The following is a 25,452-nucleotide window of genomic DNA, read 5'->3' as shown; positions in this document are numbered from 1 at the left end:
AAGAGAGAAGGACAGAAACAGACAACTATCAGGGTGTGTCTGTGCGTATTTATTTTGTGAATATGAGGGATAAGAAGAGGATTGGAGGGCAAGAGGTGTAAGCCAGAAAAGCACACTAATTTTGGAGGCAAAAAAAGGATTTCTGGAGGTTGTTACAATGAAGATATGCAGACCACATTTCAGACTTCACAACTGGGAAGCTCGATAGGACCTTTTCCTTACGGGTGAGAAAAGGGGCGGATCTCTGCTAAATGTACAAGAAGAGCCGGTTTTTCCAGTACCTGATAATCCTGGGGAAAAGAGAGAGTTAGAGCCCCCCAAAACCCTCCCTAACCCTTTGACGAGTGCTGAGTGAGATGCCTCTGGGGCTCCCCCCCCCCGCCCCATCTCAAGGTCCCTTTCTGGGAGAGGGAGAGCAGTGCGGCTGACTCTGAGCTACAGGAAGGTCTATTGCTTATACTCACACGCCTATCATCACCACGAAGAGCAGTCCACCCATACACAGGACAACGGCGACTCCATTTTTGGCGATATCGGGGTCCTTTATGGGCTTTCCAAAGCGAAGGGAGAGGCGTTCCTGGGCATCCACTGCATGCAGAGACCCCAGATTCAGTGTTTTAGGCTGAGCACACATCATACATTTGAAGCACACTGAAAAAGTACATCACACACACAGACACACACACACCAAGAAACCTGGGAACTGTAGATGGTTTAGGAGGCAGGAATGGTAGGGGGGGTTTTGGGGGGGCGGTTACCTGCAGTTCCCAGGATTTGGGGTCTGTGTGTTTTTTTGATATGCTTTAAATGTATCTTTCTTCCCATACACAGTCATGAGTCTCGAAACAGGAGACCTCCATAAAAGAATGCAGTTTGTGCTTAGTCCCAACACAGAAAAATATATATCATGATATATAAGAGACTGGGTTGTAGATAAGGAGGCCTATAATTAAAAAAAAAAAAAAAATCTGCCATGAATTTGTTAGGCAGCCTTAATGTAATCCATTGTGGGGTTTGGGGGGGTGTTTAAATAATTTTTATTAAATTTCTGTTTTACATTTTAGAATATTCACTTAGACAGCCTTAAAATATCAATGACTTCCCTTCCCCTCTTTTCATGGTTCATTTTGCACAACATAAATACCTGCATGTTTTATATAAACTAAACCATTCAGTATTCCATTATTACATCCATCAAAACTGATTTACACTGTTCAATTTATCTTAATGCTGACGTTTTAAAGTGTACACAATTTTCTTCTATGTATTCAATAAACATTTTCCAGTCTTCTTTAAACGTTTGTTCTTCTTGTTCTCTTACTCTATATGTTAGGTCTGCAAGCTGCGCATATTCCATCAGTTTAAGTTGCCAATCTTCTTTAGCTGGGACTTCGCTTGTTTTTCACTTTGGGGCTAACGAAACACGAGCTGCAGTAGTGGCATACATAAATAACCTTTTTTGATACCTGGGAATTCGGAATCCATTGTTTATAGGCCTCTCAGGCCACCGCTTGCAACAGCTAAGAACAGCGGCCTACCTTATAAGACTGTGGTAAAGTTTTCTGAGACAATATATTGCGGAGCACTTATAAGTCAGGAATGGGAAAATTTTGGCCCTCCTGTCCTTCAGTTCTGACATTTCTTCAGTCAGGCCTGCAAAAACTCCCTGCTTCATATTTGTGCAGGAATGCCCATGGGCCACCCAGTAAGTGCTGCCCTCCTCTGGAGATGGTATCACATGGCACCACCCTGAGTAACACCTTTCTGATGAATTCTCCTGGAAGCGAAACCTGTATCCTAATCTGGGCTCCCGCCTCCTCAGCATTTGGGCCTGGAGTCGGGATTTGTGTTTCCACCACTTCACTTTGGCGAAGGAAGGGAAGCAGAGCAAAACAAACTGGACCATCAAGGCAGCTTCTTACAACTTCCGTGTCAGGCTATCTGAACCGAATTGGGCTGAACGGGAAGCGTTCGTTGCTGCTGTTCCTACATGACAGGGCAAATTCATCTTACATCTCACCTTCCCCTTCTTGCGGGATGGAGATTGTTATGTACTGAAGTTCTCACCCTGGGCCAGCAGGGGGATACTGTAGATAGTTTTCACTCAGGTCCACGTCAGTTATTTTAGGCGGGAAACCCTGGATATTGTTGCTACAATGTTGACAGCCGGCTGCCTATAAAAGCAGGCCGGCTGAGCTGTTTGCTGCTCAGTTCTGTTCCAGCTTACAAAATAAAGAGCTGCTTGGGAGAAATCGCTGTGTCGTCTGCTATGTCAACCCACAATTTAACAGAGATAATGGCCAGAAAAGGGTGTCATGCCTTGCTAGAGGATTCCTCCTCAGATCACGATCTGGAGCCCCCCGCCCAGTGCCATCTAGAACCCTGGACCTCTTAGAGGAGCCTGTAAGGGGTCCCACCCCACAGGAGGGGAGCTCTGCTTCAGAGGCAGAATGACTCCCCAGCCCCAGGACTGCTGGCCACTTGAAGAGGCAGGTCAGCATCCTCACGTTCAGAAGGAGTGCCTGTTTACAGAAATGGACTCCTTGTGAGCAAGACTCTCCTCCCAAGGAGGACTTCTTCCAGAAACTTAACAACAACAACAATTTGTTATTTATACCTCGCCCATCTGACTGGGTTTCCCCAGCCACTCTGGGCAGCTCCCAACAGAATTAAAAGCACAATAACACATCAAACATTAAAAACTTCCCTAAACAGGGCTGCCTTCAGATGTCTTCTGTAGTTGTTTATTTCCTTGACATCTGATGGGAAGGCATTCCACAGGCCAGGCGCCGCTACCGAGAAGGCCCTCTGCCTGGTTCTATGAATCTACAGCTACATTGTGGGTGGGATTCTGGCCCCTCCTGCTTAACTCCAGGCTGAAAGAGCTGCTGGAATGATGTCTTCATATTAGTGCTGGGCCGTGTCTACCTTATCTTTGGATTTCCTCTGCTGGATCCTGGTGAATAACCTTTGGGTTCTTGCTTTTGCTTGGGCTGTCGCGATCTGCTTGTGCAGACTGCCTTGGGACCCTGCTGTCGGTGGGACCTAATCCTGGCCACACCCGAAACACGTCAGTGGGTCTGACACACACGCAAACCCAGACCCCACTTTCTCTGCCACAAATCACGCAAACTCCTGCGTGGATACACTGCCCAGGCCAACGAATCGTTCCTCTTTCTACCTACCAAAGCACTGGCTTAGCGACAAGCAAACGGCGCTGGTCTCTTGGCATCCTTTGCAATTGAGCACTTTATAGCTCAGCCAGCCTGAGGTATCAGGAGTCCGGGAAACGGAGGAAGAGAAAGAGAAAGTGGATGGTATCAACGTACGCCTACAGAACCCAGGATGTTAATCTTCTAGCAAGGCCCACTACATCCAGTCCCAACACTCTGCAGTCCAGGGATTTGCAAAATTCCCAAGATGGGGGCAGGATCTTTCTATGTGTCTTGGGCAGTGCATGGCTGCATAGGGATGCCATGTGTCCTTATTTTCCGGGACACTTCCTCTTTTTCAGGGGTAAAAATTGAGACATATGGCCTTTATTTGCTTTGAATGGTCGTCATATTGTCCTCTCTTTTTTGCTCTTCAAAATATGGCAACCCTACATATGGAGCCAAGCCAGTCTAGGCCCAGGCCGCTTTGAAACCATACGTTTAAAGCACAAGGATAGCATTTTAAACAGTCACGGCCTCCCTCCCCAAGGAATTCTGGGAGCGGCAGTTTGTTCCCCTCACAGAGCCACAGTTCCTAGAGCTCCTTAGGAAGAGAGACTGGTTTTTTGAAAACCACTTTGAGAAATGAAGCTCTGTAAGGGGGCTCTTAACAAACTGCAGCTCCCAGAATTGTTTGAGGGAAGCCATGTAGGGTGTGAATGTGAAGAGAATCTTGGGCATCTCTTTGTTCAGTCATGACACTGATTAGGTTATTGTTCCGTCAAATTAAAAACACCCACAAAAATTAATGCAAAACTAGCAAAACTTGGGGCTGTTTTACAGATGAAGATGAAATGCTGGCACTAATTTTTTTTAGTTGCTGGGTGGGTAGTTGAATCAATTGCCTCTGATAGATTCCCCCCACCCCCTGAGTCAAATGCCCCCTAATCCTTCCCTGTAAGCCAGTCCTTTCGGTTGTCTTTCTCCTAAATCCAGCCCTGACAATATATCCATTGCTTTCATAAATGTCTTTACAGCAGGGGTTGGCAACGTCAGTCCCAGGGGGCAAATGCAGCCCTCTATCCATGTCTCTGTCTAACCCTTAGAAATCTCCCAAGGCCAAACCCATCACTGGACAGCTCCACACCACCTCTAACATTTCCAGGGATTATTTTTTTTTACTTTGCTCAAATGTGTCCTTAAACTGCAGTAACGCCTCTTGCTTCCCTGGATGTGGAGAGGTACACGTGGAGACCTCTGGTTTGTGTGTGGCTGAGCAAAGTTGAGAATCACATTGTGTGTGGCCCCCGGAAGGTTGCCCGCTTTGAAATGCAGCCCCTGGGATCACAAAGTTTCCCTACTCCTGCTGTATAGATGGCCTCCTAGCAACCCTCCCTCTATTCTCTCCATCCTTTCCTCCTCTGCTGAGGCCCAAACACAGCTAACAGCAGAACTGGAGAAATCCTCCTCAGCCTCCCTGGCCCATGTGCGTGCGAGAGACTCTGGCTTCCTTGAGCTGCTCCCACGCCGCATGCTATGTGTCCCCGCCACAGAACCACAACAGTTCTCATTTGCTTTCAATTGCCGGGTTCCCCTCCTCTTAATACCCAGCTAGGCAACAAGATGAACTCACCACAGGCAGATTTGTCGCAAGCTGTGAGGGGAAGAAAAGCAGAGTCCGAGAATGAGTGTACATGCCCCAAATATTCTATTATCCCCAGATTTCTTTCTTTCCACATCCAAAGCGTTACCGCAGGGCAGGAATATTCCAGTCGATACAATCAACAGAACCCTGCAATAAAGCAGGGAGTTTTTCCTGGCACAGCGTTCTAATCTATAATACATTATTATTATTATTATTATTATTATTATTATTATTATTATTTGCATACCGCCATATACCCGCAGGTCTCAGGGCATCTCACAAGATAACATCGCAACATAAAAACACAAAATACATAAAATAATACATGGAATTGGGGGAGACTTGCTACCTTTCATTTGGTGTTCCTTTAAAGCTTGCTTGAGCTTCATAGTCGTTTTCCTCCGGAATTCAACCAATTCATCCAACAGAGCCTGGTCTTGGGGGTAGATCGAGATACATAGGATGTGTGTAGGATTTGTAGGAGCCCCCTACAAATTCCTTCTGTAAATGACCAAGAGGCCTTTTTCTGGCAAATGAGGCCCTGGGAGCTTCAATCCCAACAAAAGGGCACCTGAGGGAGAGAGGAGTTGGGATCCTCACCTGTCAGATGGGTTTGAAGTAGACTTTCTGTGCTGAACCTCGCCTCGTGGATCAGGGCGTCAACTTTGCTCTTAACTGGGGGGAAAGGGGAGTAAAAGGGTGGCTGTAGATCAGGGGTCAGCAAACTTTTTCAGCAGCGGGCCGGTCCACTGTCCCTCAGACCTTGTGGGGGGCCGGACTATTTTGAAGGAAAAAAGAAAATGAACAAATTCCTATGCCCCACAAATAACCCAGAGATGCATTTTAAACAGAAGCACACATTCTACTCCAATGCAATACTCTTCCCACCCGAGGGCAAAGCCTCATAAGGCTACACTACTAATGTAAAAACATGCTGATTCCCGGACTGTCTGCAGGCCAGATTTAGAAGGCGATTGGGCCGGATCCGGCCCCCAGGCCTTAGTTTGTCTACCCATGCTGTGTAGAATGTAGGAGCCTGAATATGCAGAGAGCAACAATTGGGAGGGGAAAGGGACAGAGGGATTTCAAGAATACCAGGCAGCTGTTAAGAGTCTGGAAGGGCAGGCAGAGGTGATTGTTTGTGCATCTTTCCAGATAAAAACTTGGGTTTAAATACCCATACAGGCTGTGTACACATTACCGGATTAAGACGCAGCCAAGTCATTCTTTTTCTCCAATTCGGATTAAAGCTGGCTGGTGGAAAAACACTTTGAACAACAGGATAGATATGGGTTGTGGCTATGCGTACACCGCTTCCCAAACCAGCGCTGGGAGCACTTTGGGTGGAGGAAAACAGGAGTGTGTGCACAGCCAGAGTGTTACACGGCAGATTGAAGAAGCAGATCCTGTTCTCAATCGCAAAACCCAGCTCTGCCATTCTCAGGTCTCCTGCTGCCTCTAATTTCTGTGTCTTTGTCCTTTGCTGCCCAAGGGGATGCGGTAAAGCAAAGGGGCAGCAAAGACTGGTGCTGGGAGTCAGGGCACTGGGGGAACTCTTGGTTGGCACCAGACCTGCAGGAGCTCCTTTGACCTTGCCACCAACCCAGCAGGGCTGGGGGAACAGCTGCCAATCCCAAACTCCCCCCCCCAAAAAGCTTGCCACCTCCTTACCCATCTTTTCCTGGTGAATGCCAGCATGAGAACCCCACTACTGCTCCACATTCCTTGTGCACCAGGGAGAGGGAGAGTTCTCAGGTGATGCAGGTGAACAAAAATGCACGAAAAAACATATTTTTTGAAAAGTTCATTAAATGGTGTGGGTACAGTGAGGGAGGGAAGACGTTGCTCGTTATCAGAGATGTGATGGGCGGTAGCCAGTCTGTCACCCTTGCACAGCTAGATTTCACACTGCAATCCACAAACGGCTTTAGCTGGTAGGGATGCACTGCTGCGACCATTTTGGATTCTTATTTTTGCAACATTTCTGTGTCAGTTTGTAATTTTTATTTAAGTCCGCGTTAAGATTATTCTTGCTAACATAATACATTTCTTAAAAGGTTACTTTTAGGAATATATGCACTTTTATGCTGTTTGCCCACATTTCTGCAGTTGTTGTTTTTTAACTGCATCACAACATTTGGAGAAGTGTGAATTTTGATGGAAAGCTGCACTTTGGTTCATGCATTGTATTGGGAGGGGGAAATTGGGTCAGCTGGCATTAAATGCAAATGGAAACTGCTCTCTCCTCCATCCCCACTAGATAAAGAAATCACATTTTCTCTGCAGTGAACATAGCCTTGGATGACTCATGCTGCCCGGGTAAGAACCATGCAGTCACCACCCAGTCAGATGATCAGCGTGAAATTCAGGCCCCCGGATTGTCTAGTGTGGACCCTGAGCTAAGCAGAGCTGGAACTGGTATACCTGCCAAGCCAGAAAACTGGCTGGTGGCATAGTGCAGGAAGAAATTCCCCTCCAGACCACTGAGGAGCACTTCGGCCCGCTCCCTGAGGCGGCTGTCCTGGATCTTGCTTGGGACAACCTCTGTCCGGAGCTTGGCCACATTCTCCTTGAACTTTTGGTCGCACTGCAGGCAGCCCCAGAGGCTTATGGGAAACCAGGCCAGAAGCAGAAGCCACAAAAGCGGTCCTAGGGGAGGCATGCTGGAGCCAAGCGGAATGAGATGGCCTCAAGGTTCCGCAGGAAGTGACATCACAGTGGGGGCGAGTTATGGAAGGGGCATCTGACAAGGGTTAGGTTTGCATAGGGAGAGGACAGATAGGGACACCTCAGTCCGGGGGGGGGGCGGTTCTTCCTCCCCAAGGTTAGAGCCCTCTCGTATCCTGTGGTTTCCATCAATGATATTCAGAAGCCTACTGACTCCAACCGTGGAGGCCATCTTGCATTTAAAGCACACACGCCACATCTAGAATCCTGATCACAGTAGTTTACCCTCACAGAGCTACATTTCCGAGCACCCTTGACAAACTACTGAAGGAGGTGAGGAATGAATAGGCTCTGTCGTTGCCAAGAATACTCAAGCCTGAGAACTGACTTTTATCTCATTCAGTTGCAACATCTTGGACACGCTGAACCACCAGGGCTCCTCGACCCCTTGGCTTCTCACCCCCCTTTCCCAAAGACAGGAGCTTTCTGTTCATGCTCAGGGGAACTCGAGGCAGGACTCTGGAGGAGGAGGAGGAGAAAGGGGAGGGAACTGGAAGGGGAATATATACTCTGTGCATATGACTGTGAAGTGTGCTTGTTTGTGAACTATCACACTTGCTCCTTCTACCAGTTCATGGATGGTAGAAATAAAGCTTTTTCTCCGAAACTATTCCTTGAGTGTCTGTTGACTCCCATCTCCCTTTCCCGGGCGCAATATTTTTCCCACCTGAGGGCAAAGCCTCATAAGGCTACACTACAGTTCCCGGGATTTTCCGGAGGAAAAAATGTTCTTTAAATATGTGGTGTGCATGCAGCCAGCATTTATTTATTCAGTTGTTTTAAATTTGTTCTTATTGAAGATTTTCTTGCGTAACAAAACAAGGAAGAAAATACATACAGCGTCTCCACTTTCAATTCATAGATTCTTTTTCAGAGTTTGTTTACATTTGGTATGAGACACTGTTGACGTAGACATTATGTGGTTGGGGGAAAAGAACGGGGAGAGATAGGGGAATAATGATCTTTTGTTCAACTGCCCAGTGTTTTTCCAGGGTGCAGCCAGAATTTATAAAGCGTTTTAGAGTGTTCAAAGCATTCCTCTTCCTCTTAATCTTGCTGCATTCTTTACAGCATCCATAAAAGATGGCTCATGGTATGTCTTTCAGAAGGCATGCAGGCCTGAAGGGGAAGAGCATTCCCTTAGCCTTGGGGCCATCGTTGTAAAGGCCCTGCTTCTCACATCTGCAGTTGTATGTTCCTATACCGGTGCAGCATGAGGAGCAGGCCGTGTTTTGAAGAAGGTGGGCATGAGGGTGTTAATTTAAGGAGACAAATCTCCCGCCATTCCCTGGGCAAGGTTTGCAGAGACCAAGAACTAGAAATGGAGATGGGGTGCTGAAAAAACCACAGCACGGCCCTTTGCTCACTTCTCAGACGGCATCTTTACTTGATTCTCTCCTGCCCTGGATGGAAACAGCCCGGCCAAACCTGGCACCGCCTGGAAGAGCTGGGAGGTGGTGTCGTGAGCATCAGTTTGGCGCAGGTAGCAGAGAAATGCTGTCCACAGGAAGGAGCAGGCCCCCACGTAGGCTGTGCGCAACAGGGGTGGCACAAGAGCAAAATTCACTGCCTGGTGGAGGGAGAGAGAGAGAGAGAGAGAGATGAGGAGGGAGGAACATAAACCGCCAGTGGTTCTTGGACGGCAGCACATGCTCTGATTCTGCTGGTATTATTTTACTGACTGACTGATGATGATGATGATGATGATTTATTATTTATACCCTGCCCAAAGAGCTCAGGGTGCTGTACAAGGTGGTGCTTGTTCTCCCCAGCCCCCAACTTCCATTTCATCCCAACAACAACCCTGTAAGGTAAGCCAGGATGCGAGAAAGTGGTCACCCAGGGAGCTTTGTCGGGATTTGGAGCTCCCTGACCTTCGTCTGACGTGGCAACCACAACACTGCATTGGATTCTGTAAAGGGGATGGTCAGCTTTATCGCCCAGGTTTCTGGGCTCTTTGCTTCCTTATGAAACTAGCTTCTTCAAGAAAGTGAATGATTCCTAGTGACTGTAGGAATGCATCTGAACCATCTGAGAGGAAGGGGTCATCAGCATCCCATGGTCTTGGGCAGGCATAGGCAAACTCCGGCCCTCCAGATGTTTGGGACTACAATTCCCATCATCCCTGACCACTGGTCCTGCTAGCTAGGGATGATGGGAATTGTAGTCTCAAACATCTGGAGGGCCAGAGTTTGCCTGTGCCTGGTCTTGGGGAGGGTAGCTCTGTGTGTGCCTCTTAGACTAGCGATGATACCTCTCGTGCCTATCGCATACTTATTTGCTGTTCTTTCAAATATCTTATAAACTGCTTTTTACGGCCAAACCCTCAGAAAAAGAAGTACATAAAAAGAGTGCTCCTGTATGCGCTAGGCACACAAAGTAGGCGTATGATTATTTCTGCTCTGAGTCACACAAGTCATTAACAGTCTAAAGAAAAGGCGGCAATGAAGAGAGAGAGATGTTCAAGGCCCTCTTAAAAGCCTGTGTTGAAGCAGCCAAGCATAAGCCAATCACAAGGTTAGTTCCATAACTGTGGGGCCACCACGGAAAAGCCCCTGTCTCTCACGTATGCTAGCCAAACTGGCCTTACCAACACGCATGTGAGCAGGACCTCCAAAGCAGATATTAGCATCTTTGGAGGTCATAGGGTGAAGGCCATCCTTGAGGTCACCCGGATCTCCAGCCAGTCTCTTTTAGGGCAATCCTTCTCAAAGTCCATGGGCGGTAGCTCAGTGGTAGAGCATCTGCTTTGCGTTCAGAAGGTCCCAGGGCTGGGAGAGATCCTTGCCTGAAACCCTGGACAGCTCCTGCCAATCAGCATAGACTATACTGAGCTAGGTGGACCAATGATATGACTGGGTCCAAGGCTGCTTTCCTGATGGCTATTTGGGGCAGGTCCCAAAGTATCAACCACTCTGTTGAACTTCTGGCACTTTCTAAAGCCTAAAACAAAACAAAACAAAACAAAACAACCCAAACCCCCAAACCCAAACCACCCTCCAGCAGGCTTTCTAACTGAATTTTGCTTTTATAGTTTTAATTCATATGTAATCTTATTGTTTTGGGTCTACTGAGAGACAGCTATAATTAAGTGGTGTACAGATTGTTGGAATAAATAAACAATTTCAATACATTCCCGGCAGGCTTTCAAAAATCCAGTGTATTCCTAGGGCAACTGGGAAGGAAGTGATGCATTTCAAATATTTTAGGCTTGCTTTTCAGCAGCTCCCTGACTAGCAGAAATGAAGCAGGGGAATGTTTTTCCTAATGCTTTATCCCTTTATGACAGGAAAAACCTGCTTGTCTCTCTTGCAGTTGTCTATTGGCACAGGAGCTCTGTTTGGGGGTGGGGTGGGGTGGGGTGGGGTGGGGTGGGGTGGGGTGGGGGGAAGCTGGCAAGGCTTCCAGCTCATTCAGGGAAGGAAAGCATGGACCACAATACGTACCTGGAACAAGGTCCAGCACAGCACACCAGCCTAAATAGGGGGGGAAATAAATAAATAGCAAATTTAACATAAGGGTTAAAGATGAAGTTCCTCAACAGTGCTTGGATTTCACACTAAGGAGTTGCAGGACTTTGCTGCGGAGTCCACAGGAGCTACTCCTGAGGCACCAAGGGTCAGACGCTACCTTAACAAAATGGCTGACGGACTGTGCACCAAAGTATTATTCTTGTTATTTATTAATCGGCTTCCACATCTGTCCCAAGGCGAGGCACAAAATATAACGGAAAAGTCACAAAAATAACCGAAGATTAGTTTAAGAACAATACAAAATGGACACACACACCACACCTGTCCAACCAGCTGAGAAATCTTGACAGGAGGAAAAAGATATCTTCAGTTGTTTCTGGGAAATTCAGATAGTGGGCCCCTGCTACTATCGAAAAAATCTGGGAAAGAGAAGAGATCCCAGCAGACTTTAGGGATGCCAAAATTACCAATCTCTTTTAAAAAGGAGACAGAACTTATTGCGGAAAACTATCGAGGCATCTCTCTATTAGCTGCGGCCGGCAAAATTCTTGCAACGATCTTAGCAAACTGTCTCTTAACAATATTCGAGGTGACCCTTCCTGAATCCCAAAATGGTTTCCGGCCTTCTAGGAGGACAGTGGACATGATTTTCACCGCTCGACAGCTTCAAGAAAAATGCAGAGAGCAAAACCAACCCCTGTATATGGCGTTTATTGACCTGACTAAGGCTTTTGACAGGGACACAGGTGGCGCTGTGAGTTAAACCACGGAGCTTAGGGCTTGCCGATCAGAAGGTTGGCGGTTCGAATCCCCTCGACAGGGTGAGCTCCCGTTGCCCGGTCCCTGCCCCTGCCAACCTAGCAGTTCGAAAGCACCTCAAAGTGCAAGTAGATAAATAGGTACCACTCCGGCGGGAAGGTAAATGGCGTTTCTGTGTGCTGCTCTGGTTCACCAGAAGCGGCTTAGTCATGCTGGCCACATGACCCGGAAGCTGTACGCCGGCTCCCTCAGCCAATAAAGCGAGATGAGCGCCGCAACCCCAGAGTCGTCCATGACTGGACCTAATGGTCAGGGGTCCCTTTACCCTTTACCTTTTAAGGCTTTCGACACTGTAAATCGTAATGCCCTGTGGACTGTCATTCTGAAAATTGGCTGCCCAGATAAATTTGTAAACATCATTCGGCTCCTCCATGATAATATGACAGCGACAATTTCAGATAACAATGGCTCTCAAAGTGAACCATTCTCAGTGGGATCAGGTGTTAAACAGGGTTTCCCCAACTCTATTTATTATTTACATTGCCATGATCCTACACTTTGTCGAACGGAAACTCCCCACTGGAGTAGAAATCAGTTACCCTCCAGGTCCCAGCCCTGCCCGGGATACTGAAAAACTAGTCTTTATGATGCCACAATGCCCTCTTTTTTCTGTTTGCGTGTTTCTTTGCCTAGCACAGAATCTACAAAGCTGTTATTATTACCTTGTACGTTGGCCAAAACTTCTCCTGCAGCTTCCCAAATATGTTGCTTTCACCATCCAGGAGAGAGAGACCTGAGAAAGGGAGGGAAGCAAACTCATCACCTTCAAAGAGCTCTCCACCCCCCTCCAGCCCCCTCTTCACCCCTGCTGTCTCTCACCGGTGTAAAAAGCCCCAATGGTGATTGGCGCAGCGATGACCTGGTCGCAAGTGACCTTTGCTATCACCGTGGTCACTTTCGCTCCTGGAAGAAGGCGCTCCAGGCTCCGGAACCAGGCGTAATTGAAGTTGGCGTGGAATGTGAACCCGACCAGCGCCACTTTTGCCGTCTGCTTCAGATCGAAACCGTCGTGTCTGCAGGGATCCTGGCACGGCTTAGCCAACTTCTGCTGGGCTGCATCTGCCGCTGAAAACAGTGTGCCGTAGGCAACAACATTCGCCAGCCAAGGGTGGCGATGCACCAGACCAAGCAAGGGGTGCATTTGAATACAGTTCTGGTGTGGCAGAAGTGCAGTTCCCCGAGATGGCCCCTAGGTGGCGGCGTCCTCTGCTCAGGTGGGTTGCAATGTCGCCTCCTGCTGGTATATATCTGCAAATGCACACGGAAAGGCATGTGGCTATTACCTTCCAAGGCCAGAAGGCTGCGGTTGTGTTGGTCAATTGTGTGAAAAACTTGGGATGTGGCTTAATCCTTAAAGAGCTTAGGATCTGGGGATCTTAAGGATCACCTACTTCCATATGCTTTTTATTTTTATTTTTATTGCATTTATTTATTCCTCCACAGTTACTCAGAGCAGGGCTTCCAGTGGGGCTGCCCCTGTTCTGTGGAATAGCATTCCTGTCAAGATACGACAAGCGCCCACTCTCTGAACTTTCTGGAAACAATTGAAGGCATTCTTGCTCCAAGAGGCTTTTCCAGCTGGGTGAAAAGATCTCTGCCACTGGTGTTTATTTTGTATTGTTTTTAAAAACACATCTACCATTTTCTGTGTTGTTTTTAAGTGTTTTTAGCTGTTTCAGTTGTCTCCTGTACGTTGCCTTGAGATGGGTGCATTCGGAAGGCAACCAACAACTTCTCTCACAGACAACATCCCCTCCCATAAAGTCTGCGGCAAGTGACAAGTGTTTTCTGAAGACATGCCTAGACGAGATGCTCTAAAGTGTCCTGAATTTCCCCTTTAAATAACCCTGGTGGTTATAAATCTATAAGGACGAGAGGGGAGGAAATGACCAGTGCCCTTACCAAATAACTGATCTTTCTAGTTAAATCAGTTTGAAACTAGTTTATGTTTACAAAAGAAACAGGAATAAACTCTGTCGTAAAGCTGTTTATATGGTAAACACAAATCTGTGTATGCAACATCCTTGCCCAGATTCCTGTAGGACCACAGTATAAATACTTACCTACACAGGGGTATTTCTGCACCTGCTTAATGCTGCCACAAACAGGATCATGTCATCTCCACATTTTAATACCCGGCTGTTCACACCCCTGTGTCACTTTTGTGCACCATCTCTGCACCACTGGATTATGCACTTTCACCCACATGCAGTGAGAAGGCCTCGACACACACCTCAAACATAGGCAGCAGGCGCACACACCACATTTAAAGCACATGGCTCCCCGCCAAAGAATCCTGGGAACTGTAGTTTGCCCCTCACAGAGCTACAACCCCCAGCCTCCTTAATAAACTACAGTTCCCAGGATTCTTTTTTGGGGGGAAGCCATGCACTTTAAATGTGGTGTGTGCTCAGTACGCACTGCAGCCCCCAATTCTATGTGCTGCCCAACTACAACATGCCAACATCCTCTTCAGGCCTCTCTTTAATAACACACTTCTCCTATGGTAAGGCAATCTTCTATATTCCACATTCACGGCAATGCAGACTGCAGACTGCAGCCGCCTCTGCTCTCTCTGGGCCCGTGTGACGAAGCAGCGCTATCCTTTATGGGCATGATGTGTGTGCGCACCTCCCACAGAGCCTCTTCTGCCACAGCCTTTAATGCAGGACAAAAGGATAATGTTAAAAATCCCCCCTGCCATCATAAATATAGGTGGGAAAGATTGGATCTGAATGAAACAGGAATCCACATCGTTTTTGTTGAAAGGTTAGGGAGAGACATCTGTGAGCAGGATCAAATAGGAATTTAGCAGCTTGTTTGTCGGCGCCAAATGTTAGAGCGTTTGTTTAATTATGACATTTCTATTCTGTCTTCTCTTCTCCCACCCTTTTCTCTTCACAGCAATCCCGTGAGGTAGCTTAGGCTGAGAGAAGGTGATGGGCCCAAGGCGAGACTGTGAGCTTTGTGGTGGCAGACTGAAGATTTGAACCTGTCCTCATCGGTCACTCTAACCATTACTCAGTTTTAACCAAAGTTCTGTCCTCTTGCAGAAAATCTGACATATATAACAAATTAATCAAGACACAGCCTGCACTTGTTTTTAGCAGAGACACCCAGTTCTGGGACATATGAAATAACCAGAAAGCAAAGTGTGCCTTGGAGCATGTACAAAGTGCATTTCTCGCACAGCAGAGCAGGGCCACAAACCACAGCATAGGTGGGTAAATAAATTCATCTCAGTCAATATTCTCTCTCTCTCTCTCTCTCTCTCTCACCCACCCACCCACCCACACCCTTCTCTTTGTCTCTCTCAAGCCCACCCGCTTTTCTCTCTCATTGCGTTGCAGCCATTATTACCCCGAATGCTCTGTCTTCTTTTCTTCTAGGGCTAGAAGAAGCAATAAGGGACGGGTCAGCCACGCTTGTCTGCTCCACAGAACTATAAATATCCGGACACATGGTAAGGGTGCAGACAGGGCAGGGAAGGGGGTGGGGGTGGGAGAGAGCCATTGAATAGCCAATCCTTGCTGCATACTAAGAAAGTACAGTTGTGGGGAGAAAGCAAAGCAGCTGTGGAGGGAGGAAGTTGGCAGCCCATTTGAGAACCAAATAGAATACCAGACCCAGTCCCAAATTGCAAGCAGACATGTCTGGGGAAGACAGAGTTAATTGGGAGAGAGACCTGGGAAAGGGCTGGCTGAATCAATAGATCACACAAACACACAAACCTTATTTACCTAAGCTCTCCCCCTTTCCTCTTTAATCTTAATACTTACAATTTTGATATGTTTCTGTGTCATACCATTTCCTAATTGCTTACGTAGGGTGATATCTCAGCTCTGTAAAAAAATACCTGTAAAAGCGTATTCAAATCACTTTCTTTCCCTCAAAGAATTATGGGCCTTGTAGTTTACCCCTCACAGAGTTACAATTCCCAGCAGCCCTTAACAAACTACAGAGCCCAGAATTCTTCGAGGGAAAGAATGGGCTGTATATGCAGCCTAAGTCCTACTCAGAATAGTACTCCCACTGAAACCAATAGACAAATCAGATAAAAGTGTAGTTGTTCACCACAAGGAGTTATGGGTGATATTCAATTATAGTCATCTCAGAAATCAGCAGACTGAATCAATGGACTCTACTCTCTGAACAAGACTAAGATTGAATATCACCCATAATTCTTTGGGTGCATTATTATCTTTTTTAAAGGATTATAGTTAGTTAGTTAGTTAGTTATACACCAGTTTTCCCCCTCACGGGACTCAATGTAGTTTACAGCTAAAAATAGGAACTGCTAAAAATATAGAAGAAACAATCATTTAAAAACAATTAAACACTGAATTATAAACAATTAAACACTAGAATTATATATATATTCTATTAAAACCACACCAGTAATTTCAATAAAAACACTGGAGTCAGATGGGCAGATTATCTGCCCATCTGAATGGGGTGTTGTTGTTGTTGTTAATATTTATTACTATATTTGTTGTTGTTGTCACTGCTTTTTTTCTGGGGGCACGCAGGGGTGTGCATACCTCTAAACATTTTGTGAATCTAAGTTTGGCCTGATTGAGGGGCAGTATTTCAATATGAGTTGGAAAATGAGAGTACCCCTAAACATTTTTTAAAGAAAAAAGCACTGGTGGTTGTTATTTTAAGGTACCCATCTCCTGGGGCTCGGTCTGAAACAGGTTCAACATATCTTAACCTCTCACAACCGGTCTTTGGTGCCTTTCTTTCCTCCGAAGTCTCCGAAGTCAGCCTCTGGGAGTTATAGTACACTACTGTACAGTGGTGCCTCGCAAGACGAAATTAATCCCTTCCGCGAGAGTCTTCGTCTAGCGGTTTTTTCGTCTTGCGAAGCAACCCTATTAGCGGCTTAACGGATTAGCGCTATTAGCGGTTTAGCGGCTATTAAAGGCTTAAAGGCTTAGGGGATTAGCTGCTAAAAGGCTATTAAAGGCTATTAAAGGCTTAGCAGATTAGATAAAGGGGGGGGGAAAGCGAAAAAAAAATCTCTAGACTCGCAAGACATTTTCGTCTTGCGAAGCAAGCCCATAGGGAAATTCGTCCTGCGAAGCAACTCAAAAACGGAAAACCCTTTCGTCTAGCGGGTTTTCCGTCTTGCGAGGCATTCGTCTTGCGGGGCACCACTGTACTGTGTACATACTGGGAAAAGAAAACCATGAGCCTCTTTGTTCCGGCACCAGGGGGCGCTGTTTTATCACATGTGCACGGAACAGGTTTTCTCTTGCACAATCCCCATAGAAATGAATGAGCCGGTGCTCCAGAATGCAGAGTCGATGCAATCTCCTGTTCCTTTCAGAAGGGCTTGCGCAAAAATAGGCCCAGTGGTAGATTGTGCTAATTCTTTCTCGTTCTTATCTGTTCAGCCTCATCTCTGCTGCTGGGCACCTCTTGGGTACTTGGTAGGAGGGACTGACTCTCTTGAATGGTTTGGGTGGGAGGGTGGGGTCTTCTACTTTTATAGCTATTTATATATTTCTTTATTTAAACATTTATATCCTGCCTTTCTAAAACAAGCACGCACAACAGACACAATGGTTCTTATCTAGCTGGCAATCTTTCCAAAACCAGAGGCGATTCAAAGAGACGCATTCAAAGCTGCTGTGCTAGCTTCCTATGTGTTATCCGCGCTGCAGAAGAGATTTTAGCCGGTTTGACTGTTCAGTGGTACCTCTGGTTACATACGCTTCAGGTTACATATGCTTCAGGTTACAGACTCCGCTAACCCGGAAATAGTGCTTCAGGTTAAGAACAGTTTCAGGTTAAGAACGGACCTCCGGAACGAATTAAGTACTTAACCTGAGGTACCACTGTATGCTGATACATAGTCAATCCGCATGACGTTTGGGACTATGGTTCATATGTGCACATGCCGTATTTCACTTTGTAATTGAACTGCAAGTTCCAGGTGGCTGTGATTACACTACGTGGTCAAATCCAAAGGCCCTTTGCAGTTTGTCCACCTGATTTAACTGCTAGATGATGATGATGATGATAATAATAATAATAATAATAATATTTATACCCCGCCCATCTGGCTGGGTTTCCCCAGCCACTCTGGGCACCTTCCAACAAAAGATTAAAAATACATTAAAACATCAGTCATTAAAAAATTCCCTAAACAGATGTCTTCTAAACGTCAGATAGTTGTTTATTTCTTTGGCATCTGATGGGAGGGCGTTCCACAGGGTGGGTGCCACTACCAAGAAGGCCCTCTGCCTGGTTTCCTGTAACCTCACTTCTCACAGGGAGGGAACCGCCAGAAGGCCCTCAGAGCTAGACTTCAGTGTCCGGGCTGAACGATGGGGGTGGAGACTCTCCTTCAGGTATACTGGGCTGAGGCCGTTTAGGGCTTTAAAGGTCAGCACCAAGTCTTTGAATTGTGCTCGGAAACGTACTGGGAGCCAATGTAGGTCTTTCAAGATCGGTGTTACGTGGTCTCGGCGGCCGCTGCCAGTCACCAGTCTAGCTGCCGCATTCTGGATGAAGAATTCTTTGTAACTTCCAGCTGACAGCGAACTGCTCCACAAACAATTTTTCTTTGTAAGAACAATTTTATTGTAAGTTTTAAAACTACATTAACCAGTAAAATTCAAACTCATTTATAAGAAAAGACAAACCACAACTGCACAGAAAAGAAAAAGAGAAAGAAATAATAGCGAAAGGATAACTAAGAAGATCCTTTATCACATTTATATCGTGCATAACGTATCATTTATCCACACACGGAAAGCCAGACTCCACCAGCTCCACCAATAATTCTGTGTGACATAAAAAAAGTGGCATCCTTCTATCTAGAGTAGCAGGTCTTGGGCATTTTTTAAAGCTGTGTCTCACCATCTTTCTTAAGCCATGCTGAGCACATGCACCTATTCGGGTTCCGATGAAGTTTCCGCTTTCCATTTTTTGCTCATGAGCTTTGCAGGTGGCAAGAATCTGCCTTGAGCGTCACACAGATAAATATAGCGTCGCACACATTTAAGTGCATCATCGCTGTGGATGGAGGACTTTGTTGAGTCACTTCTACCTCTAAAAGTAGTCCGGGGAACCTTTCCTTTAGGCCCTGCCCCAGATAACCTCATTTACTGCGATTCCCTTCGCTGCCTCCCGTGGAGTTTTTGCTGTGTCACACAGGCAACCTGACCCGGGCCTAGAAATCAGGAGTGGAGCCACACACCTTTACCCCACAAGGGGGCAGAGTAGCTTTGGCAAGACAGACCGCGGCAAGAGCTGTGGGCTTCGATAATCACAGCGCTGTGTAGAAAGCTGAAAGTTGAACTCCCTTATGGCTCCGTCTAGCTCAGTATTGTCTACAGTGATGGACAGCAGCTCTCAAAAGTTTCACAGTCTTATGTGGAGATGCCTGCTATTGATTGTGGGACCTCCTGAATGCAAATGAGGTGCTCTACCCCTGAGCCACAACATACCCTCCAACATCTCTCCAATGAAAGTAGGTAAAGGTACCCCTGACCGTTAGGTCCAGTCGTGAACGACTCTGGGGTTGCGGCGCTCATCTCGCTTTACTGGCTGAGGGAGCTGGCGTTTGTCCGCAGACAGCTTCTGGGTCATGTGGCCAGCATGACTAAGCCGCTTCTGGCAAACCAGAGCAGTGTACGGAAATGCCGTTCACCTTCCCGCCGGAGTGGTACCTATTTATCTACTTGCACTTTGACACGCTTTCAAACTGCGAGGTGGGCAGGAGCAGGGACTGAGCAACGGGAGCTCACCCCATCACAGGGATTCGAACCGCCGATCAGCAAGCCCAAGGCTCTGTGGTTTAGACCACAGCGCCACCCGCGTCCCCAATGAAAATAGGGATATCCTATTTCATGGGTATGCAAACTAAGGCCCGGGGGCCGGATCCAGCCCAATCGCCTTCTAAATCCGGCCCGTGGATGGTCCGGGAATCAGCATGTTTTTACATGAGTAGAATGTGTCATTTTATTTAAAGTGCATTTCTGGGTTGTTTGTGGGGCCTAGCTGGTGTTTTTACATGAGCAGAATGTGTGCTTTTATTTAAAATGCATCTCTGGGTTATTTGTGGGGCATAGGAATTTGTTCATTATGTCCCCCCCAAAATATAGTCCAGCCCCCCACAAGGTCTGAGGGACAGTGGACCGGCCCCCTGCTGAAAAAGTTTGCTGACACCTGTGACCTATTCCATAACAAATTGTTATTATATTTATACCCTGCCCACCTGACTGGGTTGCCCCAGCCACTCTGAGCGGCTTCCAATATACAAAAACGTAATAAAATATTTAAGAACTTCCCTATACTGGGCTGCCTTCAGATGTCTTCTAAAGGTTGTATAGTTACTCATCTCCTTGGCTCATAACTCTACACCCTCTGACGTTTCTCTGACGAAAACAGGGACATCCGAAGGAGAAGTGGGACATTCCAGGATCAAATCAGAAACTGGGAAGGCTTCTGTAAATCCAGGACTGGATAATAGGGACACCTGGAGGGTCTGCTACAACGGCCTTTCCCTGCAAACTGGGTTAGGTGTGAGGAGGCCTGTTCACACTGCCATTTTTGCAGTGCATGATGTCCTCAGCAAATTTATCTCAAATGGACGCGCACTGTAGTGTGCTGAAAGTGAGATCCTACATGTGCTGGCAGACGTGGCTGCTATGCGCTCCCCTGGTTATTTGAATTAAGCTCTGAGCAGGGGGTTAATGCAGCGAAATGTCATGGATCCGAGTTGCTGAGGATATATTTCAGTGCCGGATTGAAATGGGTCCAGCTTTGTCCAGACTTCGTTATACTTCAAAATGCACCACCGCACCAGTGCCCAGAAGTAATGTGCACTGGCTTGAATGGGACTTACTCCCAGCAACCTGTGTATAGGATTGTTGCTGGGGAACAGAGCAATCCCAAGCCCTGACTGGGAACGGAAACACAACAACCACTGCCATCAAAAGTCTTGCTAGCGCAGGATGACCAGGACAAAAAAGAGGGTGTTGTGTTTTTCTAATTTTCTGCTATGCCGGCTCCAAGCTAGAAGAAGCTGAGAGGTCCGAGATGGTCCCCTCTCCAGGGATGAAGCACCTTAGGATCCAGCGGATACATGGCTGGCTATGCTCCACCCCATAACATCTAGTTTCACAGCCTTCCACTAGCCAACACCAGTGGGAATGTCGGTGGAGGGGCTCCCTGACCCTAGCTGTCAACTTTCAGATTTGAAAATAAGGGATCAGCAGCGTCGAAAATAAGGGATCAGCAGCCTCACCTGTCCCGGGGACCGTCTACGGGATATCTAACAATCCAGGATAGCAGCGGGAAACGGCGCTGGAATTAAGGGAATTTCCTGCACAAAAAAGGGAAGGTTGACAGCTATGTCCCTAACCCTGGCCCAGAGGCTGATACAACCCAGAGCATGGGCGCATCTGTTACATCCTAAATCCACCCAACAGCAAGGATCAGGGTGTTAAGTTTGCATCTTAAACTCCACTTATTACTGGAATTTGGTTTTTAAAAAGTTTCCAAACCGCCCTTCGCCCAGTGGATTCCAGGGCAGTATACGAAAAGCTTTAAAAAAGGGGATTCATATAAAATACAATTAAAGAACATTTTTCAGAACTAAGAGGCAGCAAAAGCTATAAATATGTTTATTATATATTTATTATTTAGCACAGTAATTATGAGGACCAAAAAGAAAAACAACACAGCCTACTTTAATCATCATCAGCTAAGATAATTGTGCTAAACGCAGAAACAAGTTAGTTCACTGTTAACTGTCAGACAGCGAAATTAACTTTAATCCTTTAAACGTTTCAGCAATGTCAGGGAAAGTTTCTGTAAACGCAAACTATTCGTGGAACTACTGTTCTTTGTCACATTTATACTGAAACACCAGGATCAGCCTATAATTTTGTAAAACATGTGAAATTGTAACAGAAATCAAGCAAGCAACTATGAAAAAAGGCAGTTGCACACCATTCTTTAAGTATCATCACTTCATGGGATACTGGGCTGTGGTAATTTCCAGACGACCGGTTTTTCCACGTTCATCTTAATTTGGACAATTTGCAGAGATTTTGTTCCCTTAAACGTTGATAGAATTAAAACGATATACATGCATACATACATAAGCACTCACACAATATTAAATCCCTCCAGACATGCATCGGGCACCCCTTCTGCAGAGAGACACTTACAGGAAGCCCTTAAGCATTATTACTAATTTATTATTTGGCAGCGCAAGTTTTCTGAGTACAGAGTTTGGGAGTCCCTAGTTTTGCGGGTGAAGGAGAGAAACTGCAGAGGAGAAAATGCGTGACCCTTGGGGGGGAGAGAGGTTTTGGGGGAAAGCTGGGGGGGGTCCTAGCTTCTGACGTAATCCCAATCCCCCTCCCAGCAGACAATAGACCCCATTCATCCTTCTTCCTCGCCCCCCGCCCCTCTCACGATCTGTTCACACACAAAGAAACCCATTCAGCGCCCAAGAGGGCCCAGCCGCTCTCCTGCCTCTGGTTGGTGGATTCCCCTGTCACTCATTCTATTCCCCCACCCGAAAGGGGTGTGTCGCTGCCCCCTTTCAGCCTATCTTTGTCTCGCTGTCAGATTTTCCCCCCCTCCCCGCCACCAGCGGCGCCGCTGCCACTCCCTCTTTTTTGCGATTGGCCGCGGTGGGCGTGGCCACGACACCGGGACTCCGCCCCCCCGCCCGTGGCTGCTCAGTTGCGGTTGGGCCTTGGAGGTGTCAACATCTCTCTCTCGCTCCTATCTGCTAAGGTACAGTGCAGCCTTGTCCAGGGCCCTCTTCTTCCCTCTGCGCTGCCCTTCTCTCCTTGGTCGAGTCTCTCTGTCTCATTGACGGCGGCTGGCAAGGGGCTCTGCCAAGGTCTGGGGAGTGGGAGGGGCAAGGGGGTCCGCGTGTCTGTGCATTTTTTGCCTTAATCATAGTAGCGTGCTCCAAATTGTTGATCGGGTTCCTTAGAGGGGTTGATCCTTTGTGGGGTGATCTTGCTTAAATGACAGAAAATGACATTGCATGATGGGGAGGGGGGTGGGGATTTGTTTAGATTTGTCTTCTGCTCATCCCCAGATGATAAATCAAGTTTCCCCCGCCCCCGCCCACCCCACGATCTTTCTGCCTCGGCTTCTGCTGCTTCTGATCATGTTTTCTCTGCGGATCTGTGCACCGGTGTTGCTTCCTTTATATGTGTCCAGCGAGAGAGCGATGCGTGGCTTTCCATCCCTCAATCTGTTCTCTTCATTCCCTTCCCTATGTCTCTCTTATACATGACTCCATCTGCCTGCCCGTCCCTCCATCCATCTAGCCCTTCATTGGTGGCCAGCCAGAGAATGTCAGCTGCTGAATTTCTGCAGGGTTCCTTCTGATGCTCTCCTCCCTCCTCCATTCCCGCCTACACCCTATTCTGGGCTTTGCTCAGGTATGAATATGCAGTCCTTTCTTGCCTTTGAGCCTGTGACCCGGTAGCGTTAAATAAAAAAAAACTCACCCCAAACCTACTGAGGATGTAAATGGGATGGAGGCAACTATTCCTGCCAAGGAAAAATACCTACAGCACTGTACTGCAAAGGCCTCTGGTAAGGTGTTTTTGCCGAGGCTTGGTGAGTGGAAACAGAACCGTTAATGTAAAGAGAAATGGAAGGTTGTAAAGGGGACTTAATCCGAAGAGGTTTGGAATGACAATGGAAGATGGCACTGCAGAAGGATGTGGAATATGGGTGCAGTTTGTAACCCTCGTACACCTGGATTTACTGGCAAGAATAGGCCTGTCTCCCGTCTCCCAAGGTGGCTTGGCAATGCAGGCTTCCCACTGCAAAGAGTTCTCTGCAAGAAGTGGAATTCTCAAGGATAATGTGATTCTGTGTGGCCTCTACATTTCTATATATCTGCCATGCTCTAGTAGCGGGGAGACCGTTGGGTGGTTTCAGCGGCTGAATGTGTCACCCAGTGAACCGAAAGCATGATTGGATGCCTGCATTCATTGCACATTGGGATAAAGGTGCTGGAATTTCTGAGTATTATGCCCAAAATAATATAAAGCATTTCAGGAATGCAGCGGAGTGTTTTCATGCTGAAAAAGTGAGGTATTTGTAGTTTGGGGTTTTGTTTTGTGGTGGGTTTTTTTTTTTGGTGATTTTCTTTTGCATGTGTCTAACCTCTAATTCAAGACAGCTGAAAGAGCCATCTGAATTTAATCAAGCCAATTACAGAGTTTTATCTAAAAGTCCACTAAAATGCTCAGATTTGATCTGCAAATCCGAGGAATGCTTAGCATTTGGAACTTGCTGTGTCAACAGAATGGTGAATTCCAGAGGGGTGTGTGTGTGGCTGTGTTAGTCTGTTGTAATGAAAACAGCAAAGAGTCATGTGGCTAATGATTTATTTTTTTTGGGTGGCATAAGCTTTTGTGGACTAGAACCTAATTCATTAAATGAATTGGCAAAATAGTTGGAACCCTTCCATTGGCCCAGTTTGCATGTAACACTAAGCTAAACTATAGCTTAGTGTGTGTGATCAAATCTTGCAAGAGCCTGGAGAGGAGATACTTGCCCACGTTGTTCCTCTCCTGTGGTTTCGCTGCTGTGCTAAGCCAAGGCATGATTTAGCTCAGTGTGCCATTCAGGTCCAGGGTCATGGTTTAGCTGTTCCAGGCAAACCATAAGCAATAACCAAGGTTTGTCCTAAAGTCTACAGCCAATGGTTTGCCTAGGAGAGTTAAACCAGGAGCCTGGACTTAGGCAACACAATAAACCATAGCTTAGCTCAAGTGGGTACGACCTCCTCTTTCAAGATCCTGTACACTTGATCATGGTTTGGCTTAGTGTAGTGTGTGAATGAGGGCATTGTGTGCTGTGTGTGTTCTAGTGTCCCTCACTCCCTTTAAATGTCTGAAGGATTTATTTTGACAGATGATTTGGTTTCTGGATTATATGACCCTCAACACTCACCAGGCCTTTCATAATGTCACATTCATCTGTTCTTAAAACTGAGACATGCAAGTGGGAAAGGCAGACTTACTGTTCTAATGAAAAGTTGAGGATGCCTGTTTCGTTGTGGTTTAGTACAGAAAGTTAATATATTTGAGTCTTAAGAACTATCTTTCTTTTATCATGCCTGCCACTCAACAAAATGTGGGATGCGTCGCTCAAAAGGCATTTGCTGGCCATTAGTTAGCAGCCAGGAAGCACTTTGTGTCCAAAGAGGCTGTCTGTCTGATTTCATAACCCTGGAGAGGTGAATATTTTCAGCTGAAGTGGGCCAGTGGAAATGGTGGTGACGGTGGGTTTATTTCCTGATCCTTGATGTCACATGTGTTTTTCATATTTCTGTGAACTGTGGCCAGAGATTTAAGGCAGACTTTTTTATGGGGAAGGTGGTAGAAGAGGAGTAGTTTGAGGAGACACGTGGTAATTGATGTTGGGAAGTTCAGCAGTGGGCCGGACGGTGAGCATTTCGTTCCAAATTCTTGAAGGAGAGAGGGCTGCAGGGGTGGTTGCGGTGCTGTACGTAATGCTAGACATTACACAAATCGAAGAGGTGTTTTTGCTTTTTTTATTTTAAAAAAGAAGTTAATTCCAAGTAATCCTGGTTTCATGTTGAGCTGGGGCTAGAACCGAGAGAGATCTG

General features: G+C 46.7%; 3 protein-coding genes and 1 long non-coding RNA gene across 17 annotated transcripts in view; 1 reads left to right on the top strand and 3 right to left on the bottom strand.

Annotated features, from left to right (window-relative positions):
• Positions 1-28: 28 nt before the first annotated feature.
• IZUMO2 (IZUMO family member 2) lies at positions 29-7,521 on the bottom strand. 2 transcript variants are annotated; one of them, XM_080978706.1, is made up of 7 exons: positions 7,222-7,500; positions 5,398-5,472; positions 5,147-5,233; positions 4,786-4,806; positions 3,186-3,266; positions 465-588; positions 29-290 (listed from the first exon to the last, which is right to left on the bottom strand). In XM_080978706.1, exons 1-7 carry the CDS (start codon positions 7,457-7,459, stop codon positions 248-250), a joined length of 669 nt encoding a protein of 222 aa, XP_080834832.1. In that variant the 5' UTR covers positions 7,460-7,500; the 3' UTR covers positions 29-247. The 2 variants fall into 2 exon arrangements, with proteins under 2 accessions (XP_080834832.1, XP_080834833.1); XM_080978707.1 differs by lacking the exon at positions 3,186-3,266 and having other exon boundaries at positions 7,222-7,521.
• A 763-nt stretch (positions 7,522-8,284) lies between these two features.
• On the bottom strand, positions 8,285-15,672 carry LOC308461635 (mpv17-like protein). 2 transcript variants are annotated; one of them, XM_080978709.1, is made up of 5 exons: positions 15,596-15,672; positions 12,636-13,064; positions 12,479-12,549; positions 10,971-11,000; positions 8,285-9,094 (listed from the first exon to the last, which is right to left on the bottom strand). In XM_080978709.1, the coding sequence occupies exons 2-5, from the start codon at positions 12,955-12,957 to the stop codon at positions 8,888-8,890; spliced, it is 630 nt and encodes a 209-aa protein (XP_080834835.1). In that variant the 5' UTR covers positions 12,958-13,064; positions 15,596-15,672; the 3' UTR covers positions 8,285-8,887. The 2 variants fall into 2 exon arrangements, with proteins under 2 accessions (XP_080834835.1, XP_080834834.1); XM_080978708.1 differs by lacking the exon at positions 15,596-15,672 and adding an exon at positions 15,177-15,283.
• A 2,702-nt stretch (positions 15,673-18,374) lies between these two features.
• LOC308461985 lies at positions 18,375-22,286 on the bottom strand. Its single transcript, XR_013978972.1, has 3 exons — positions 21,786-22,286; positions 21,079-21,156; positions 18,375-18,388 (listed from the first exon to the last, which is right to left on the bottom strand). It is a non-coding gene; the product is annotated as an uncharacterized lncRNA (long non-coding RNA).
• Positions 22,287-22,511: 225 nt separating this feature from the next.
• Positions 22,512-25,452, top strand: part of LOC308460261 (uncharacterized protein) — a 63,501-nt gene continuing 60,560 nt past the window's right edge. For 10 of the 12 annotated variants that reach the window (XM_080976376.1, XM_080976374.1, XM_080976379.1 and 7 more), the window contains exon 1: positions 23,327-23,402. In XM_080976376.1, coding sequence (XP_080832502.1) covers positions 23,342-23,402 — 61 coding nt within the window. In that variant the 5' untranslated portion in view covers positions 23,327-23,341. Of the gene's footprint in view, positions 22,584-23,131; positions 23,246-23,326; positions 23,403-25,452 lie in introns of those variants that run through there. The other 2 variants (XM_080976381.1, XM_080976380.1) reach the window with 2 other exon arrangements.

This window comes from Podarcis pityusensis (genome assembly GCF_964106645.2).
Source record: "Podarcis pityusensis genome assembly, chromosome: 13".
NCBI lineage: Eukaryota > Metazoa > Chordata > Lepidosauria > Squamata > Lacertidae > Podarcis > Podarcis pityusensis.
The sequence above is the reverse complement of the archived record's forward strand: the minus strand, read 5'-3'. Positions and strand labels throughout refer to the sequence as shown.